The sequence below is a fragment of the Myotis lucifugus genome, unplaced genomic scaffold, assembly GCF_000147115.1.
Source record: "Myotis lucifugus unplaced genomic scaffold, Myoluc2.0 scaffold_110, whole genome shotgun sequence".
NCBI classification, from domain to species: Eukaryota; Metazoa; Chordata; class Mammalia; order Chiroptera; family Vespertilionidae; genus Myotis; species Myotis lucifugus.
In genome coordinates this window covers 3981600-4000342 of record NW_005871158.1, presented here as the reverse complement: position 1 = coordinate 4000342, position 18743 = coordinate 3981600, and the positions used below count along the sequence as shown (strand labels likewise).

At 44.1% G+C, this 18743-nt stretch overlaps 2 protein-coding genes across 4 annotated transcripts in view; both read left to right on the top strand.

Annotated features, from left to right (window-relative positions):
• The window catches only part of BCAR3 (BCAR3, NSP family adaptor protein), a 52702-nt gene extending 39875 nt beyond the window's left edge, over nt 1-12827 (top strand). Inside the window, exons 7-10 of one of the 3 annotated variants that reach the window (XM_006093202.3) lie at nt 2212-2383; nt 5283-5409; nt 7912-8124; nt 12191-12827. In XM_006093202.3, coding sequence (XP_006093264.1) covers nt 2212-2383; nt 5283-5409; nt 7912-8124; nt 12191-12366 — 688 coding nt within the window. In that variant the 3' untranslated portion in view covers nt 12367-12827. Of the gene's footprint in view, nt 1-2211; nt 2487-5282; nt 5410-7911; nt 8125-12190 lie in introns of those variants that run through there. The other 2 variants (XM_023757675.1, XM_023757676.1) reach the window with 2 other exon arrangements.
• A 2654-nt stretch (nt 12828-15481) lies between these two features.
• On the top strand, nt 15482-15864 carry LOC111826916 (60S acidic ribosomal protein P1-like). The gene is made up of 2 exons (XM_023757682.1): nt 15482-15582; nt 15657-15864. Exons 1-2 carry the CDS (start codon nt 15482-15484, stop codon nt 15862-15864), a joined length of 309 nt encoding a protein of 102 aa, XP_023613450.1.
• The last annotated feature ends 2879 nt before the right edge of the window (nt 15865-18743 follow it).

Below are 18743 nucleotides of genomic sequence, written 5' to 3'. Positions count from 1 at the left end.
TAACAAACATTAGCGTGTGGACGAAAAAGGGGCCACATCCTAACCTGATGAACTCAGTGGCGGCCTTACACACCCAGAGACCTAAAGGAACCACCAGGATGGTCTAACCATAAAAATTCCCAAGGAAAAGCGGGTAGGAGTGGGTAGTCACCTCCTAAGCCTGTAGCGTCCTTGACAAAGGTCAGTCGCTAACTTGGAAGTCTTTTATCGTTGTGCATCTAAGATAACATACCTTTGAAATGTCAGAGTAATTTTCTTTTCCAGACCCCTCAAAGGCACAACCCCTGGCACCAGAGCAGGAGACCACATGGTTATCTTGTTGCCCACAGACCATCTCTCTGTGCTGTAAATGTCAGCTGTCTCATACCCACCAGTGTAGGAGAAGTATCTGCCTCAGTTTGCTTTTCATCTAACCCCGGTGATTGCCCCGCTGTGCGTTCTCCTGCCGTCCTCATCTACCACTAGTGGATTTCATGTAACCCCTCTTACACCTCCTCCTTTGAGTCTAATGTATAAAATAAGATGCAAAACTGACCATTCTCTGGAGCATTTTCTCAATCCATTGAAATTTCGCTTCCTGGCCGTTGCCATCAGTTTGGCTCAAATAAATCTTCCAAGATGTTTTCCTAGGCTGGACGTTGGCCGACAAGGGAAACGTAATGCTAGGCACGAGGTGAATCATGCCACCCTTTGCCCAAGGAAAGGAGAGGGTCCCACACCTGTGGGCACAAGACAGCAGCATGGCCTTGGAGTGGCATCCTCAGCTGCAAGCTTTAGGACAAGGTGGCCCCAGGCTTTCAAACATGTGTGTCTTAGTGACCATACTATGAATTGGGGCTTCGCCTCCAGCACTTGTATCGGCCTGGAAGACATGTAATTGAGGCCATTCTGGCCCAATGCCGTCAACTCCCCAAACCTGATTTTCAGAGGGAAGGAAAGGGACTTCAGTCTGTGCTGCCTGCCACCAATAGGAGACTCTGTGTGACCCTTCATCAGCCCCATGGAGACTCTGTGTGACCTCATCACATCAGCCCATGGAGACTCTGTGTGACCCCATCACATCAGCCCATGGAGACTCTGTGTGACCCCTCACATCAGCCCATGGAGACTCTCTGTGACCCCATCATATCAGCCCATGGAGACTCTGTGTGACCCCATCACATCAGCCCATGGAGACTCTGTGTGACCCCCTCACATCAGCCCATGGAGACTCTGTGTGACCCATCACATCAGCCCATGGAGACTCTGTGTGACCCATCACATCAGCCCATGGAGACTCTGTGTGACCCATCACATCAGCCCATGGAGATTCTCTGTGACCCCTCACATCAGCCCATGGAGACTCTGTGTGACCCCATCACATCAGCCCATGGATTCTCTGTGACCCCTCACATCAGCCCATGGAGACTCTCTGTGACCCCTCACATCAGCCCATGGAGACTCTCTGTGACCCCTCACATCAGCCCATCGAGACTCTCTGAGCCACATTGTCATGTAGAGAAAAAATCACACTGCTTCCTGTCCTGGGTCTGTGAGGTCACCCTATATAGTTCAAGATGAGAAAAGGGAGCATTGTTGACAGATACAAACAAGATTTCTATTTTCTTAGAGCCTGACCTTACAGGGACATCCTGCCAGTCCGCTGTTCCGTCTTCGTCCACGTCCCCACTCACTTTCTGGCCTCTTGACCAGAGCTGCAGACACTGTCTCAGCTCCTCATCCCTTCCGTTGTTCTGACACCCTTGTCGTCTTCCTGGATCAAGCATATTCTCTCATTTTTCTGTCCTTTCCATTTCCCAGGCAGGGGGCTCGGCAGAGATGGCCCGATGCTTCCCTGAGGAGGGGAGTCCCCGGTGTGTTGGGGGGCCCTGGTATCTCCTTGGATCTCTCATGGCAGAAGGTACAAGGAGCCCATGCACTTTGCCTGAGGAGGGCCCTCTTCATGCCCCAGGTCCAGCCTGAACAAGGCCAGGTCCTGGGCATCTGTCCTTTGGAATCCGAATAGTGCACTCTCTGAGGCCTGTGCGGTCCCGCTGCAGTCAGCCTGTGGGGTGGTCTCCAGAGAAATCACAGCCAAACTCTGAGCTACCAGCACATCTCAGGGCAAGAGCAGCACATGGTGCAAAGCCAATCTGTTTCCTAGCTGGTTTGGTTTCATTTCCTCCTCGTCCTGTTGACCCTGGGCCTGACCACTGATCTCCTCCCTCGCAGACACAGCACCATGGCCATCGGCATTGCAGTGGACATTCTGGGCTGCACAGGCACTCTGGAGGACCGAGCGGCCACCCTCAATCGGATCATCCAGGTGGCGGTGGAACTGAAAGACTCCATGGGGGACCTCTATTCTTTCTCCGCCATCATGAAAGCCCTAGAGATGCCGCAGGTACGTTTCCACTCGCTTCGTGCAGCCCCTCGGGCCTGCGTGTACTTCATGTTCGCGAGCCCATGTTTAGCAAATCCCAGAGGGCGTCAGTCAATCTCAAAAGGTAAATGGAATCGTCGTGAAAGCTGCTTTGATTAGGGGGCAACCAAGAACAGTGTCCTAAGTATTTTGGTTGTTTTTAAAAATAGTGGGTAATTGCCAAAAACCCACCCTTTCTCTCTGATGCACAATAAGAAGAGTCACCCTCAAGAACAGGTTCCTGAAGAACCAACTAGGATGATGTGTCTGGCGCAGGTGTGCTGGGTCAGGGAGAGACTGTGTCCCTCTGAGTCACCAAGGGTGCAGGCAGTTTGGGACAATGACTGGAAAACAGCCATTTGGGGAGCTTACATCTGAGAATCCTAAAGCGCTTTATCTCCTAGAATGTTCCTCAGGTTACCTCAAACAGCCTCTCTCATTAAAAATTCCAGATTTCTGGACCATCTGCCATATAGCCCCCTAGTTAGAGTTTCTGAAATCGGGCACTTTGAATTTATCTGCTTTGACGGGCTGTTTTTAGGATGAGTGTCAAAACTGAAACCCTGTGTTTGAAATCAAACCGCATAGAGTCCTGTGGTCTTGCTCACAGATTCCGCTTCCCGCTGTGTTCAGCAGCCCTAGGTGCGTAGGGGACCCCTGTAAGCCCCGTAAGCCCTGTCTGCAAACAGTGACACAAAACCGCTCGCCATCCAGCGTGGCTGTTTCAGAGCTGATTGCCCTGGACATCCCGGGGCCTCACGGACACCCAGCATCGCCCCTGGGAAGGCGGCTGTGGACACGTGTCCTGCAGGGCTTGTTGGGAACATGATTCTCCTGCTTGAAAGCAAGGTCACCTTAGAAACAGGAAGTTGAACAACTTGGTTCTTTCATCAGGAAAATTGGGGGAGGGGTGTCAATTTCAATTATAACGTAATATTCCAAGAGTTTACAAAATTCTTTAGATGCCCTGGGATGTAGTAGGGCTGATGCTGGGAATAGGGCAGGCTCAGCCATGTTTTCATGATATACTGGCCCCCGCAGTATCAGGAGTTCTAATTTTTCATTCAGGTGCTTTCAGTTGGCATGAGATTTATTTCCTCTTTATCCAAACCTGCATACAATTTTGAGAGCCGAGCCAGCAGGCTAAGCTGTGTGAGTAGCCCTCCAGCCCAGAGCGCCCTCAGAGTGTGGCATTGCATGGCTGCTGTCCATGACATCAAACTCCGCGGTGAGGGACTTACCCCGGAGCACGTTAACGGGCCTCTGTAGGCGGCGCCCTCCCCTTCTGGGGCACCTCAGCGATGAGGGGACAGCCCCCGGGTGCTCAGGGCCCCGGTGAGTCAGCACGGTTTGGGGAGGGAAGTGGTAGACCCAGGGGAAACCCCAGAGGAATCACATCATTTCTGTGTCTCACCACCCAGCCCTGCCGCTGCATATAGCCACAGGGCCACTTTCTCTTCCAGCGTCTCGTACCCGGAGAGCATCCAGCAGACGGGCTTGGCCTGGAGACAAGGGCTCTTTCAGAAAGGCGAAGCTTGAGGCTGAGGGAGAGCAGGGGGTGCGGGGGGAGAGGGCAGCGTGGTGGGTGGCCAGAGGAAGACCAGCCCACATCCTTTCCTTCCCAGAAAATCAGCTGGTGTGGTCCCTGCTCCCCTTTCCCTTGGAACACACAGGCGCGCTGAGAGGCAGTAAAACGAAGCTCGGCTCTGTCCCTTACCAGCTGTGCTGCCTCAAGCGAGCGCCCTCATCTCTTCTGGTTTCTGATCTGTAAAACGAGGCCAGAATACCTGCTTCACAGGGTATTGCGAGGACTAGATGAAATTCCTGATGCCTGAGCTGGCGCTCGTTCCCTAGATATTAGCGCCCTTCCTCCCTTCCTGGTTTCATGTAGAAACTTCAGACACTGAGGCCTGCCGGTGTCATGGTGAGTGGGGGACCATCTGTCTTCACGCAGTCAGAGTCGGGAGCTCATGTTGGTGTTGACTACATTATTCCAAAAGAAATGTAAAGGCATGAGAGGTGGCAGCACGTGGCCTGGGTAATCTAATCCCCTGTGTCTCAGACGTTACCACTTAAGAGTTGCATGAAAACGCTGGCCCTCGCATTCCTACAGCTTCTCCTTGGTGCAACCTCTATGGAAGACAGCTGGCAGCTCCTTTCCACCTTTAAAATACATGCACTCCTTGACCCGGTAGTTCCACTTCTGGAAATTTATCCTCCACATATTTTCACACAGGTACACATCTGCAAAATCTTCACGAGGGAATTTTGTAGTTTATCCTCAAAGTGGAACATAGTACAGAAGTTTAACAAAATAAGGCTGTTTTATGCTGTTTAATATGTACTGATATGAAAGATTTCCAAATAAGGAACAAAAAAATATGTGTAGTATGACGTGCATTTATTTATTTGCAAGTAGAGTGTGTGTGTTTACACAGACATACATACACATACAAGAAATTGATGAGAGGAGTTGTCCCTGGAATGGGCCATCAGAGCAACGCAGACAAAGACAAGGGTGGGGGATTAACTTTTCTCTGTACACTCCGTTCAACTGCTTTGACTTTTTTAACATGGGCATCTATCAGCTATTCTAAAACTTAAGGAAAAAGGTCATTTTAGCCCTGGCCGGTGTAGCTCAGCTGGTTGAGCGTCATCCCACGCACCAAAAGGTTGCTGGTTTGCTTCCCAGTCAGGGCACCTGCCCAGGTTATGGGCATGATCTCCAGTAGCGGGTGTGCAGGAGGCAGCGGATCGATGTTTCTCTGTCTCCCCCTCTCCTTTCCTGTCTCTCTAAAATCAATAAAAACATATTTTAAAAAATTTTAAGTCATTTTACAAAGGACCTTTTACAAAATAGTAACACCTTTCTTTCTTCCAGATTACAAGGCTAGAAGAAACGTGGACTGCCCTGCGGCGCCAGCACACCCAAACCGCCATCCTCTACGAGAAGCAGCTGAAGCCATTCAGCAAAGCTCTGCATGAAGGCCGAGTCTGTCGACTGCCCGGTAGGTGCCTATGAGACCTCAGGCTGTATTTGCTCTGGCTTGGTCAAAGCATTCAGCAGGGCATGTTCTGAGCCCTGAGTTGCCTGCAGGATTCATGTTGTCCCAAGTGGAGGATAGCATTCTTTCCTAGCATGTAGCCCTTGATCATGTGTATCTTTTTTTTTTTTGGAAAAACATTCAGTCAGGTCCTCTGCCTATTTTTTTAATCAGATTGGTGTTTTTGTCTTTTTGCTACTGAGTTCTGTAAGTTCTTCATATAGTATTTTGGATATTAATCCCTCATCAGATAGATGATTTGCAGATATTTCCTCTCATTCTATAGGTTGACTTTTCATTTTGTTGATGGTTTCCTTTGCTGTGCAGAATTTTTAGTTTGATGTTGTCTCACTTGTTTAGATTTGCTTTTGTTGCCTTTGCTTTTGGTGTCAGATTCAAAAAACATCACCAAGCCCAGTGTCAAGGAGCTCACCACCTATGTTTTCTTCTAAGAATTTTATGGTCTTAGGTGTTACATGTAAATCTTTAAACCATTTTGAATTAATTTCTGTATGGTGTGAGATAGCGGTCGAGTTTCATCCTTTTGCATGGGGCTGTCCAGTTTTCCCAACACCATTTATTGAAGACTGTCCTTTCCTCATTGTATGAATATTGGCTCCTTTGCTATAAATTAATTGACATCTGTGTGCGAGTTTATTCCTGCTTTCTCTTTCTATTCCATTCTCTATGTGTCTGCGGTGGTTTTTGTGTGCCAATACCAATATCATACTGTTTCCTTACTATAGTTTTGTAATGTAGTTTAAAATAAGGGAGCAGGATGCTTCCACATTTGTTCATTCTCAAGTTTGCTTTGGCTTTTTGGCGTCTTTTGTGGTTCCATACAAATTTTAGGATTGTTTGTTCTATTGCTGTGAAAAATAGGAATTTCATAAGGATTGCATTGAATCTGTAGTTTGCTCTGGGTAGCATGGACTTTTAGAGAGTGCAAAGGTATTATCCACCAGCCCGTGTTCCCTGAGAACACCTCCTAGTCGTGTGCCATACCCGAAACCTATCCCTCAGGGTGAGGCTCCAGGACAAGCAAATAGGCCCCTTTCACAGAAAGATGGGGCTGTTTTTCAGTCTTCTCTGTGCAGTGCCCTGGGCGGGGAAGGGGCAGCCTGCCAAGCACTCCCTCTCCAATGATTACAATCCAGTGGGACCCAAGAACACAACTTCCCCTGAGTCACGTGATCAGGGAGAATTCCTTGGGTGGCGGCTGCAAAAACCAGGGTCCCAGCTACAGGTAAAAGCTCTCCTCTGGGACTAGGTGCTCTAGTCCACAGCAGGGGGAGGCACAAAGTAGTGCCTGGCCTTTGAGGTCTCTGCAAAGGATTACAATCAACCTCAGATGTGTATTTAATTAGAAACCTGCCTCTCAGGCTGCAGTTATGATGATAAGCTCCTAGGCCACTGTTGCCTCTTGCTGTGCTCTGGGGGCAGGAGCTGTTTAAAAACTCTTTCTCCATCGGTTACAGTCCCAAGGCACCCATGGGCATAAGTCCCAGTGGCCACCAGAGCCTGGCAATGTAGAGGTGTCCTCTGGCAGCAGCCGTAAACATCGGGAGCCAGACAAGGATGTGAGCTCCTTTCTGAGAGAGACCAGTGAGCTGGAGCAAAGCTGAGGAGGAGCATATAGATGGCTCCCACAGAGAAAAGAGAAGAAAAGCCCTGGCCAGTGTGGCTCCATTGGTTGGAGCGTCATCTCATACACCAAGAGGTGGTGGGTTCAATTCCTGGTCAGGGCGCATACCCAGGTTGTCGGAGCACGTAAGGGAAACAACCAATCAATGTTTCTCTCTCTCAAATCAATATAAAATATCCTTGGGTGAGGATTAAAAGAAAGAAAAAAAAAGAATAAAACGTAGGGGGAGCCTAGTATTTTAAAAATAAAGAGGCGCCCACTGGCCAGGTGAGGCAGAGTGTGAAGATGGTGCCTGTCAGCTAGCAGGCCCCTAGGTGTGGCTAAATGACATGACAACCCTCTCGCTGAGCCCTGGGGTGGGTGAAGCAGAGCATGTGAGCCCTTTAAGAGCTATTTCTCAGATCCTTATGGTCTTGTAGGTTTCATGGACTTGAGCTCCATTGGTTTTTAAAGCTAGACCTTCTGAAGACTTGACTCTCAGCATAGGTCTTAGAAGTTGGGGTGCCCAATGTGGGGCTCAAACCCCAGGCTCCTCAGGGAGAAGCTCTGGGTTTTGAGTTCCCTCCAGACTGTGGTCACTGTACCGGGGTTGGGGCTTATGATGAGACCGTGTCCCAGCCTCTCCTACATGCTGCTGTGTGGGCCTCTCTCATTGGCCTGATTTGTAGGAGTTTCTTTTTTCAGAGGAAGTTGTTCCATATTTAGCTGCAGATTTAATGTGTCCATGGAGGAGGTGGGACTAGGATTCTCCTACCTCAGCATCTTAACTTTGGGAGAAAAAAAAAATTATCTGGAAAAAAATTTTACCCCTTGTTTTTCAGAGTCCACGTGTGTCCTCCCAAACAATATATCAGTCCCCCTGCTGATGCCTCTTGTGACTTTAATGGAGCGACAGGCTGTCATTTTTGAAGGAACTGACACGTGGGAAAAAAATAACGAAAGCTGTGAGATTATGATGAACCATTTGACAACAGCCCGACTCGTGGCAGAGGCTGCACACAGTTACCGGATGAATGCCGAGAGGATCCTGGAAGGTAAGAGCTGCTTTTTATAAGCTGCTGTCGGCTCTGAATAGTCACTGGAATGAAGGAATAAAAGAGCATGGATGTTCTCAATTAGAAAAGACCACGTAGGAAAGATTGAGGCGTGGGAATTCTGTTTCCTCTATGATTGGTCATTACTTCCTCTTAATTCCTAACTGACTTAAGATCCTGTTTCTCTCTTCTTTGTATGTATTCTGTTGAGTCATTGGTATAGAATAAACAGAGAGAAAAGGTCAAGAAAGAATTGGTCAGCTTGCCCACCTCTAATAATTACCATTAGAAAACATGATGGGCCAACATAAGGAGTCAGAGTTTTATTTGACTTCATTTATCTGCATGCCTATTTCTTCTCAGTCACACTGGGCACGGAGCTCCCTGCTCTTAGCATGGAAGGGTCCAACACAAGCAAAGGTACTAAAAGAGCTTGGGGAAAAGTACAAAACACAAGTACTTGGGTTTGGGTTAGTGTAGAGTGGGTCGTAAGGAGCGGCCAACCAGGCTGAGAAGGAAGTGGGGAGGCCTTCCATGTGCGTCTGTGACTGAAGAAGAGCCAGGGAAAGGTGGGAGGGTCCCATCACATGGTCACATTTGTGCCTCCAGTCTGGCATCTGTGTGGAGGAAGGTGGGAGGGCTGGAGGCTTATAGGCAAAAAGACCATTTAGGAAGCAAATGCAAGAACAAGGACTTGACTGAGGCAGTTATCAGGGACGACTATTTTCTCATCCTCACTAGATAATTTTTTTAATTCTCCAAGAGCCAACAGTTTGATCCACAAGGTTAAGAACTGAATGGGGTGAGAGAGGCCTATTATTTCACCCTAAAACAAAGCTGTCGCCTCAGAACCAGAAATTAGGACTAAACAGTTTGCACTGTGCCTGATATAGGTGTAAGCATTATATACCTGTTTCATTTTTTTCCTCAGAAAGTTCTCCAAGGTTAGCATTGTAGAACTCAAACAATAAATGCACATAATTCACCAGATAGTACAGTGCCTGCTTATATAAAGCCAATAAATGCATTACATTGGATGAGGCCTAAGCCAAAAGTGTGCTTTAAGTTGTTCTATAGCAAATTACTTTAAAGGTATCTGATGGTATTTCTCAGTTGATCCTGCTACAGGTTTACATAGCAAGTTCCCATTGCTGGTTATGACTGTGAACCCACTAAGGGTAGATATTTGCTCACCATCATATCCCGGGCACCCAGCCCAGAGTAGGGGCTCAAAGCATATTACCTGAATGAATGGAAGTTGTCATCTGGCCTCTGGTTGGTTATCTGTCAAAGATATTCAGGCATCACAGGGAAAGATGGACTAACAGTCTTCTATTATCCTCTCAACCACCAAGATCCTCTGATCTAGATGGTGGGAATATATTTAATGACAGAGCGCAGTACCCCATCGATAATCGAGGATGAGGGCCCTGGCCAGTGTGGCTCAGTTGATTTGGTGTCCTCCCATGCACCAAAATGTTGCTGGTTCGATTCCTGTCAGGGCACATGCCCAGGTTGCAGGCTTGATCCCGGGTTGGGGGCATGCAGGAGGCAGCCAATCAATATTTCGCTTGCATTAATGTTTCTCTCTCTCAAAAGAAAAAAAAAAGGATGAGAACCACATGCTTATGTGACTCTGTGGCTAGAGATTACCCCTCTCTAAGAGTTGACTGAGCATCCTTGGCCTTAAGTAGACCAGATAATTCTCTTTTATAGAAGAGGAGAGAGAGTTGAGAAACAGGCTTACACATATGGTTGTCAATTGACTTTTTTTCAATCTTTTTTTAGTCAATTGATTTTTTTAAATTTTTATCCTTGCCCAAGGATGTGTTTATTGATTGTTTAAAAAATATATTTTTATTGATTTCAGAGAGGAAGGGAGAGAAGAAAGAGAGATAGACACATCAATGATGAGAATCATTGATCGACTGCCTCCTGCACAACCCCTACTGGGGCTCAAGCCTACAACCCGGGCATGTGCCCTTGACTGAAATCGAACCCAGGACCCTTTAGTCTGCAGGCGGACGCTCTATCCACTGAGCCAAACCAGCTAGGGTTGTGTTTATTGATTTTTTAGAGAAAGAAACACCACTGTGAGAGTGAAACAACAATCAGTTGTTTCCCGTACACGCCCTGACTGGGAATCTAACCTAGGTGTGTGCCCTAATTGGAAAACGAACCCACAACCTTTCATGGTGTACCAAGTGATGCTCCAACCAACTGAGCCACCCAGCCAGGGCTGTCATTTGATTTTTGACAAAAGTGTCAAGATAATTCATTGGGAAAAATACAGCCTTTCAGCAAATGGTGCTGGAACTATTGAATATTATATGCAAAAAAAGACAATCTTTACCTCATACCATACACAATAATTAATAAAAAATGATCATAGAACCAAAATATGAGTAAAGTAAAAATAAGTGGAAAGCTCCTATAAGAAACCACAGGAGCCTGGCCAGTGTGGCTCAGTGGTTGAGTGTCGACTTACGAACCAGGGGGATGATGATTCGATTCCCTGTCAGGGCACATGCCCGGATTGCAGGCTCGATCACCAGTGTGTGTGTGGGGGGGGGGGGGGGTGTGCAGGAGGCAGCCAATCAATGATTTTCCCTCATCATTAATGTTTCTATCTCTCCTCCCTTCCTCTCTAAAATCAATAAAAATATATTTTTAAAAATATATATTTTTTAAAAAGAAAACACAGGAGAAATTCATTGTGACCTTGTGTTAGGCAAAGATTTTTTTAAGCTACAAAAAGCATGAACCTTAACAGAAAACACTGATAAATCAAAATTTAAAATTTTGCTCTTTAAAAGACAGTTAACAAAGTGAAACAGCAATGCACAGATTAGAAGAGAATATTTGACAAACATACAGGACAGGACAAAAGTAGGTTTAGAGTTGTTCATATGGAAAATAAACAATAATTAATAAATAATAATACAAGAATAAACTGTTTTGCATACTCACAACTATAAACCTACTTTTGCCTCTCTCTATATCTATAAAGGGCTTATATCTAGAATATATTAGGAATCCTTGGAACTCACTGAGAAGACAAACAAGATTTGAATAGACACACCAGAGATGATACGGAATGACAAGTAACTACCTGGAAAGATGTTCAAAGCATTAGTCGTTAGCAAAACTGACCATACTAGAGGTTGGCAGCCTATGGAGAAACTAGGATCTGCATGTTACTGATGAGAATATAAAATGGTGGAGCCATTTTGGAAAAGAGTTTGAGTTTCTTAAAAGTGAACATATATTTACCATATGCCCTAATGTGGAACTCTTAGAGAAATGAAAAACACATGTCCACTCAAAACCTTACACATAAATGTTCATAACATTATCCATAATACTCAGAAACTGGGAACAGCCCAAATGTCCACCCGTTGGGGATGGATAAACAAAATGTCACATGTCCATGTAACTGAACACAATAAAGAGGAATGCATTAGTGATAACACACAACAACATGGAATAATCTCAAGAACACCATGCTAAGCGAAAGCAGCCAGACACAAAGAAAAGTCCATACTATGTAAGTCTATATTAAATTTCTAGAAAAGGCAAAACAACAGCAACAAAAAGCCGATTCGTGGCTGGTGGGGGTCTGAGGTAGGAATGGGGACTGAGTGCATAGGGACACGAGGGAACTTTCTAGGGTGACAGAAGTGTTCTGTAACTAGTGGTGATGGTGGTGCAGCTGAAATGGGTGACATGTAAACGCTACATCAATGAAGTTGTAAAAATAAAGCCCACGAGGTACTTTGAACCCTCCTTCTCACAGCACAGCCCACAGTGGCTTGTGCACGTGAATGTTATTCTGTCGTGGCTCAGTGAGCTACTTGTTAGCCTTTCTCTGCAGGTGCTCAGGTCCTTGAGAGTGGGACTCTGCCCTCCCTTATATACCGCATTTCCTGTGTTTTTCCTTGGGGGGATTTTTAAAAAAGAGACAAAGTTCATTTTGATCCTACTTTAAATGAGCAAGTTTTCAGTCTATTTTCTACACTGTTTTAGGCAGAACTGAAAAAAAACCATTTTGTTTTGTTTATATTAGGTTTTCAACCAGATGAAGAAATGAGTGAAATCATCAAGACTGAATTTCAAATGCGATTGCTATGGGGCAGCAAGGGCGCACAAGTCAATCAGGCCGAGAGATACGAGAAATTCAACCAGATTCTAACTGCCCTCTCACGTAAACTGGAACCTCCTGTAAAGCAAGCAGAGCTGTGATAACTCTCCAGAGAACGTTCAGATATTACTTCAAGCTTCTCCGGTTCCTTCTTTGGAAAAGCTTATCATCTGAAGAAATAATAACGTGCAAATCTGACAACATACAGGCTTTTAGTATCCACAGGATATTAAACATGTAAATTGCACAGAGCACACTTATTTATGAGTTGTTTAAAATTACTACTGATTTTTAAATGGAAGATAATTTATTATTAAGGTAACTATTGCTAATGTTGATGAGCAAATTTAAGAGAAGACACTAGCTATGTTGACTGGTTGCTTTCTATTACCGAGATATTTAACCATTTTAGTTTTAATTCCATGTCAGAAAAGTGTAAATAGAAAAGAATTTAAAAGCATGAAACATTTCGGACGGTATCAGTTGTATGATATTCTTTAACTAAATATGAAAAAATGTAAATAGCCATATGAAAAATATATCTTTTTGTGAAACAACTGTATCCAGACTCGTTACTATTAAACAACCATCATAGCACAGTAACTCTGTCTCCTAACCTTGCTGGGTCACCCTCCTCCCTAGCCACTAGATTTCTGACAGTGAACAAAAAACAATGGTCTGATGTGGAAAATGTAAGGTTCCTAGCTTAGGAGACAGTGACTAGCGATACAATGGAGAAGACATAGGTTCAAAATCAAGCTGTGGTGCTTGCAAGTTCACCTCATCAAGCCCCGTGTGCAGCACAGCACCGGGTACAGGGTGAGCACACAGAAGCTGGTATAGTTCAGTGGTCGGCAAACTGCGGCTCGGTAAGCCGCGGCTCGCGAGCCACATGCGGCTCTTTGGCCCCTTAAGTGTGGCTCTTCCACAAAATACCGACTTCTGCGCATGGGCCACGAAGTTTCAATCACATTGTACGTGCACGCCCGCACGTGGTATTTTGTGGAAGAGCCACACTCAAGGGGCCAAAGAGCCGCATGCGGCTTGCGAGCCGCGGTTTGCCGACCACGGGTATAGTTCATGCCATCACAAGTGTTTCAGAACAGTCGACTGTTGTTTTTCCTCTAGCTGATTAGTATGAGTTTTCTAGATTTTTCACTTCCCAAAGGGTGTACCTTCTAGTTTATCAGTATCCCTCTCAAGTTTTTCTATTGTAGAAAACTTGGAATACAGGATTACAAAATAAACTTAATCACTCTGCCACCAACTGTCAAACACCAATTTGGTTTTTCTTCTGATCTTCTAAATAGTTTTGAGACCATACACAAGAGTTTTATATCCAACAAGTTGCGGTATGCCTTTGTTGTTGTTGTTGAGAGTATTACAGATGTCCCTCATTTTTGCGCCTATGCCCTCCTCCACCAGTTGCAGTGTATCTTTAAAAAACACACCTCTGGTCAAGCTTGGGGTGGGGGCCTGGGATGCCAGATACCAAGAGGGAGAAACTAAACTGCACGCTCCAGGGTGAGAGAGCTGGAGGGACAGCCACCATTGTCTCTGTGCTGAGCCCCCTGACCCCAACCCCTCCCCCCCACACACACACAACTAAAACTGATTCTGTATTAGCCTGTGAACTCCATTAGCTCCACTCTGACAACTCCCTGAGACCCTGCCTTGCCCAACTCACATTCTGCCCAAGGGTCTGTCAGCAGCTGAGCCTTACGGGCAGCTGGCAGGCAGAGGTGGGTATCCGGGCGCCTTGGGCCTTTTGCTGACCTGCCCAGGCGGCACCAGCCGCAGTTTGCAGTGTGGCCTCCCATGCACATCCAGGCCCAGGACAGGCAGCTACCAAGTGCAGATCACCTTGTAGCTCCTAACAGGTAGCTGGTCAAAGGGAGCATCTGACATTGGCCTGCACCAGCCCCTCCCAAGAGGCCCCAGAACCAACACACCTGGTGGCCAGCTTCAGACCAAAACAGGCCACCACCTGATTAGCTCCATAAGTGGCACACCCAAAGAGAGGTCTTGGCAGGCACAAGACCCCACTGGGGTAAATCCCACTCCTCGGGGTCAGATTCTACACAGCATCTCATATTCTGTGGTCAATCCTCACAGCCAGTCAGCCTGAGGGTTAATCCCACATACTGATGTGCTAACAGCAGTCAAGCTCAACTACAACAGGAGGGCACACACAACCCACAGAAGGGGCACTCCTGGAGCATCTGGATCAGGTGATCAGTGAGACTGTGCCACTGGGCCCCACGGGACACCTTCTATATAAGGCCATCCTGCCAAGACTGGGAAACGTAGCAGATCTACCGAATATATAGAAACAAACACAGAGATAAAACCAAAGTGGGGAGACAAACGTATCCCAAATTAAATAGGAGGAATCTCCAGAAAAAAAGGACTAAATTAAATGGAGGCAAGAAGTCTATCAGATACAGAGTGCAAAACACTAGTTATAAAAATGCTCAGGGAAGTTAATGAGCATTATTCAGAAACAAAGAATACAATAACTGAAATAAATACACAAGAAGGGCCGAGACTGGTTTGGCTCGGTGGATAGAGCGTCGGCCTGCGGACTGGGGGGTCCCGGGTTCGATTCCGGTCGGGGGCATGTGCCTGGGTTGCGGGCATATCCCCAGTAGGAGATGTGCAGGAGTCAGCTGATCGGTGTTTCTCTCTCGTCGATGTTTCTAGCTCTCTATCTCTCTCCCTTCCTCTCTGTGAAAAATCAATAAAATATATTAAAAAAAATACACAAGAAGGAATCAACAGCACATTAGATGAAGCAGAACATCAAATCAGCATCTAAATAAAAGACAATGTAGCAGAAAACACCCATTCAAAACAGCTAAAATAATTTTAGAAATTAGGATAGTTTAAGGGACCTATGGGACAACATTCAGTTGCCTCAAGAAATAAGAACAATCTCAAATAAACAATCTAATGCTACACCTAAAGGAACTAGAAAAAGAATAACAAAGCCCAAAGTGAGTAGAAGAAAGGAAATAATAAAAATCAGAGTGAAAATAAACAAAATAGAGTCTAAAAAACAACACAAAAGATTAATGAAACCAAGAGCTGGTTCTTCGAAAACATAAACTTGAAATTGATAAACTTTTAACTAGACTCATCAAGAAAAAAAGAGAGCGCTTTCCCCAGCTGCCAGTAAGGTGCTCAGCCCACATGAGACCCTCACTTCATCTGGCAATGAGCACTTGCCCAGCTCTCGCCCACACCGTGTCTTCTGTCTGGGAGCTCGCCTGCATCTACTCAGCCCTCATCCTGCATGATGATGAGATAACAGTCACAGAGATGTGATCAATGGCTTCCTTGAAAGCAGCTGGTGTAAATTTGAACCTTTCTGGCCAGGCTTGTTTACAAAGGCTCTGGCCAATGTCAACATTGGGAGCTTCTGCAATGTCAGGCCTAGTGGACCAGCAGGTGTAGGGGCTAGAGATCCTGCCCCCTCTACCACTGCTACCTCAGCTGAGGAGAAGAAAGTGGAAGCAAAGAAAGAATCTGGGGAATCTGGTGCTGACAAATGCTTTGGTCTTTTTGAACCTCTCGTAACACATTCAATAAAAAGCTGAACTCTGCTAGGCAGGGGGCGGGGCAGGGCTGGGACAAATAAAATCAGAAATGAAAGAGAAGTGATAACTGACACCAAAGAAGTACAGAGGATTATAAAAAACACTACAAACAACCATATGTCAACAAATGGGGCAATCTGGATGAAACATACAATCTTCCAAGAATGAATCAAGAAGAAACAAAAATCTGAACAGACCAATTGCTACCAACCAACCCAAATCAGTAATAAAAAAAATTCCCAACAAACAAAAGTCCTGGAATGGATGGCTTCATGGGTGAATTTTACCAAACACTCGAAGAAGAATTAACATCTACCCTCAAACTATTCCAAAAACTCAAGAGGAGGGAAGGCTCCCAAGCTCATTTTACAAGGCCGGCATTACTCTGATTCCAAAACCAGACAAAGACATTACAAAGAAAAAAAAAATTATAGATCAATAACCCTAATGAACATAGATGCAAAGATTCTCAATAAAATATTAGCAAACTGGATCCAGAAATACATTAAAAAGATCATACACCATGACCAAGTACAATTTATTCCTGGGATGCAAGATTGGTACAATATCCACAAATCAATTAATGTGATATACCAAATAAACAAATTGAAGAATAAAAATTATATAATCATATTAATAAAGGGAAAGCATCTGACAAAATCCAGCACCCATTTATGATAAAAACTCTCAGCTAAGTGGGAATAGAGGGGACATACCTCAACATAATAAACCATATATGACAAACCTACAGCTAATATCATACTCAACTCATACTAAAAGTGTGAGTTGGAACAAGATAGATATGCTCACTTTCACCACTCTTATTCAACATAGTACTGGAAGTCCCAGCCACAGCAATCAGACAAAAAGAAATAAATGGCATCCAAATTAGAAGGAAGAAGTAAAACTGTCATTATTTGCAGATGACATAATATTATAGAGAAAAAACTCTAAAGATTCCATCAGAAAACTACTAGAACTGATAAATGAATTCAGCAAAGTAGCAAGATACAAAATTAATATCCTAAAATTGTTTTCATTTTTATACACAAAAAATTAAATTATCAGAAAGAGAAATTAAGAGAGCAATACCATTTACAATTGCATTTTTAAAAGCATCTAGGAATAAATTTAACCAAGGAGGTTAAAGCTTAGTACAATACATTGAAGAAATTACAAATAAATGGAAGCATATACCATGCTCATGATGGGGAAAAAAATTAACATTTTAAAACTACTGCAATCACTACCAAAATACCAATGGCATTTTTCATATAATAGAACAAATAATTTTAAAATTTACATGGAACCACAAAAGAACCCAAATAGCCACAGCAATCTTGAGAAAAAATATCAAAGTTGGAGAAATCATGATACATGATGTCAAACTATATCATAAGGCCATAATCAAAACAGCATGGCAGTGGCATTAAAACAGACACAGACCAACGGAACAGAATAGAGAGCCCAGAAATAAATCCACGCCTATAAGGTCGATTAGTCTATGACAAAGGAAGCAAGAATTTACAATGGGGTACAGACAGTCTATTCAATAGGTTCACCGACATTAATAATCAGGGGAAAGCAAATTAAGAGCAATGAAATGCTATTTTACATCCAAAGAACTGACAGAAATTAAAAAGTCTTACTCTTAAGTGTTGGCCATGATATGGAGCACAGGTAACCCTTATAGACAACTTGTAGTTATGTAAAAATGTTATAATCACTTTGAGTGGGAAATGTGGCATTATCTTTTAAAACTGAATATAAATATAACCCACAGTCTAGCCCAGTGATGGCGAACCTATGACACGCGTGTCAGAGGTGACATGCGAACTCATTTTTTGGGTTGGTTTTTCTTTGTTAAATGGCATTTAAATATATAAAATAAATATCAAAAATATAAGTCTTTGTTTTACTATGGTTGAAAATATCAAAAAATTTTTATATGTGACACGGCACCAGAGTTAAGTTAGGGTTTTTCAAAATGCTGACACGCCGAGCTCAAAAGGTTCGCCATCACTGGTAGCCATTCCACTCCTAGGTAGATCGTAGAGAAACTCTCACATCCATAAACATGCACGTGGGCGTAGAGAACAGCGTTGTTTATACCAGTTGACCATGAACAGCGTGGAGGTTGGAGGCACCTACCCCCACACAGTCCCAAATTTACATATAACTTTTGCTTCCTCATCAACTTAATTACTTAACCTGTTGTTGACTGGAAGCCTTAACAATAACATAAACAGTTGAATAACATATATTGTGTATGTTATATGCATTGCATACTGTCTTCTTACAATAAAATAAGCTACAAAAAAAAAGTATTATGAAAATCATAGGAGAAAATACACTTATAGTACTGCACTATATTTACTGTACTGTGTTTACATCATCTGTTTACAAGATTGTCAGTGCCTACCTCAAGTCTTGTATGATATAAAACATTGTACATGTTACACTTATTACTAACAAGACACCAAAAATGAAAAAATGTAAAAAGCAAATTAATATTACAGGCATATAACAATTCATGCACTGATAATGAAGCAGCAGCAATATGATTGCTTTATGGTAGCCTACTGTAATCAACAGGACTCCTTCACTGTAACCTAGCCTATACACTAATGAATGAATCGTTATGAAATTTTTATGGTATACAGTAATACAGTCATATTCGTAATATGGTATTGAAAACATTGTTACTTTTTTAAAAACCACTTACCTGTGATAGTAGGCTGATACACATTATCTCCAATTAGAAGAGAGGCATACTGTACAGTAATGTAATTCTTTGAAAGCAAACTTATAAAACAGTAAGAAAACGAATGCATTATCAATTCTATATTGAATATCACTCATCTTATGCTGATGTAATG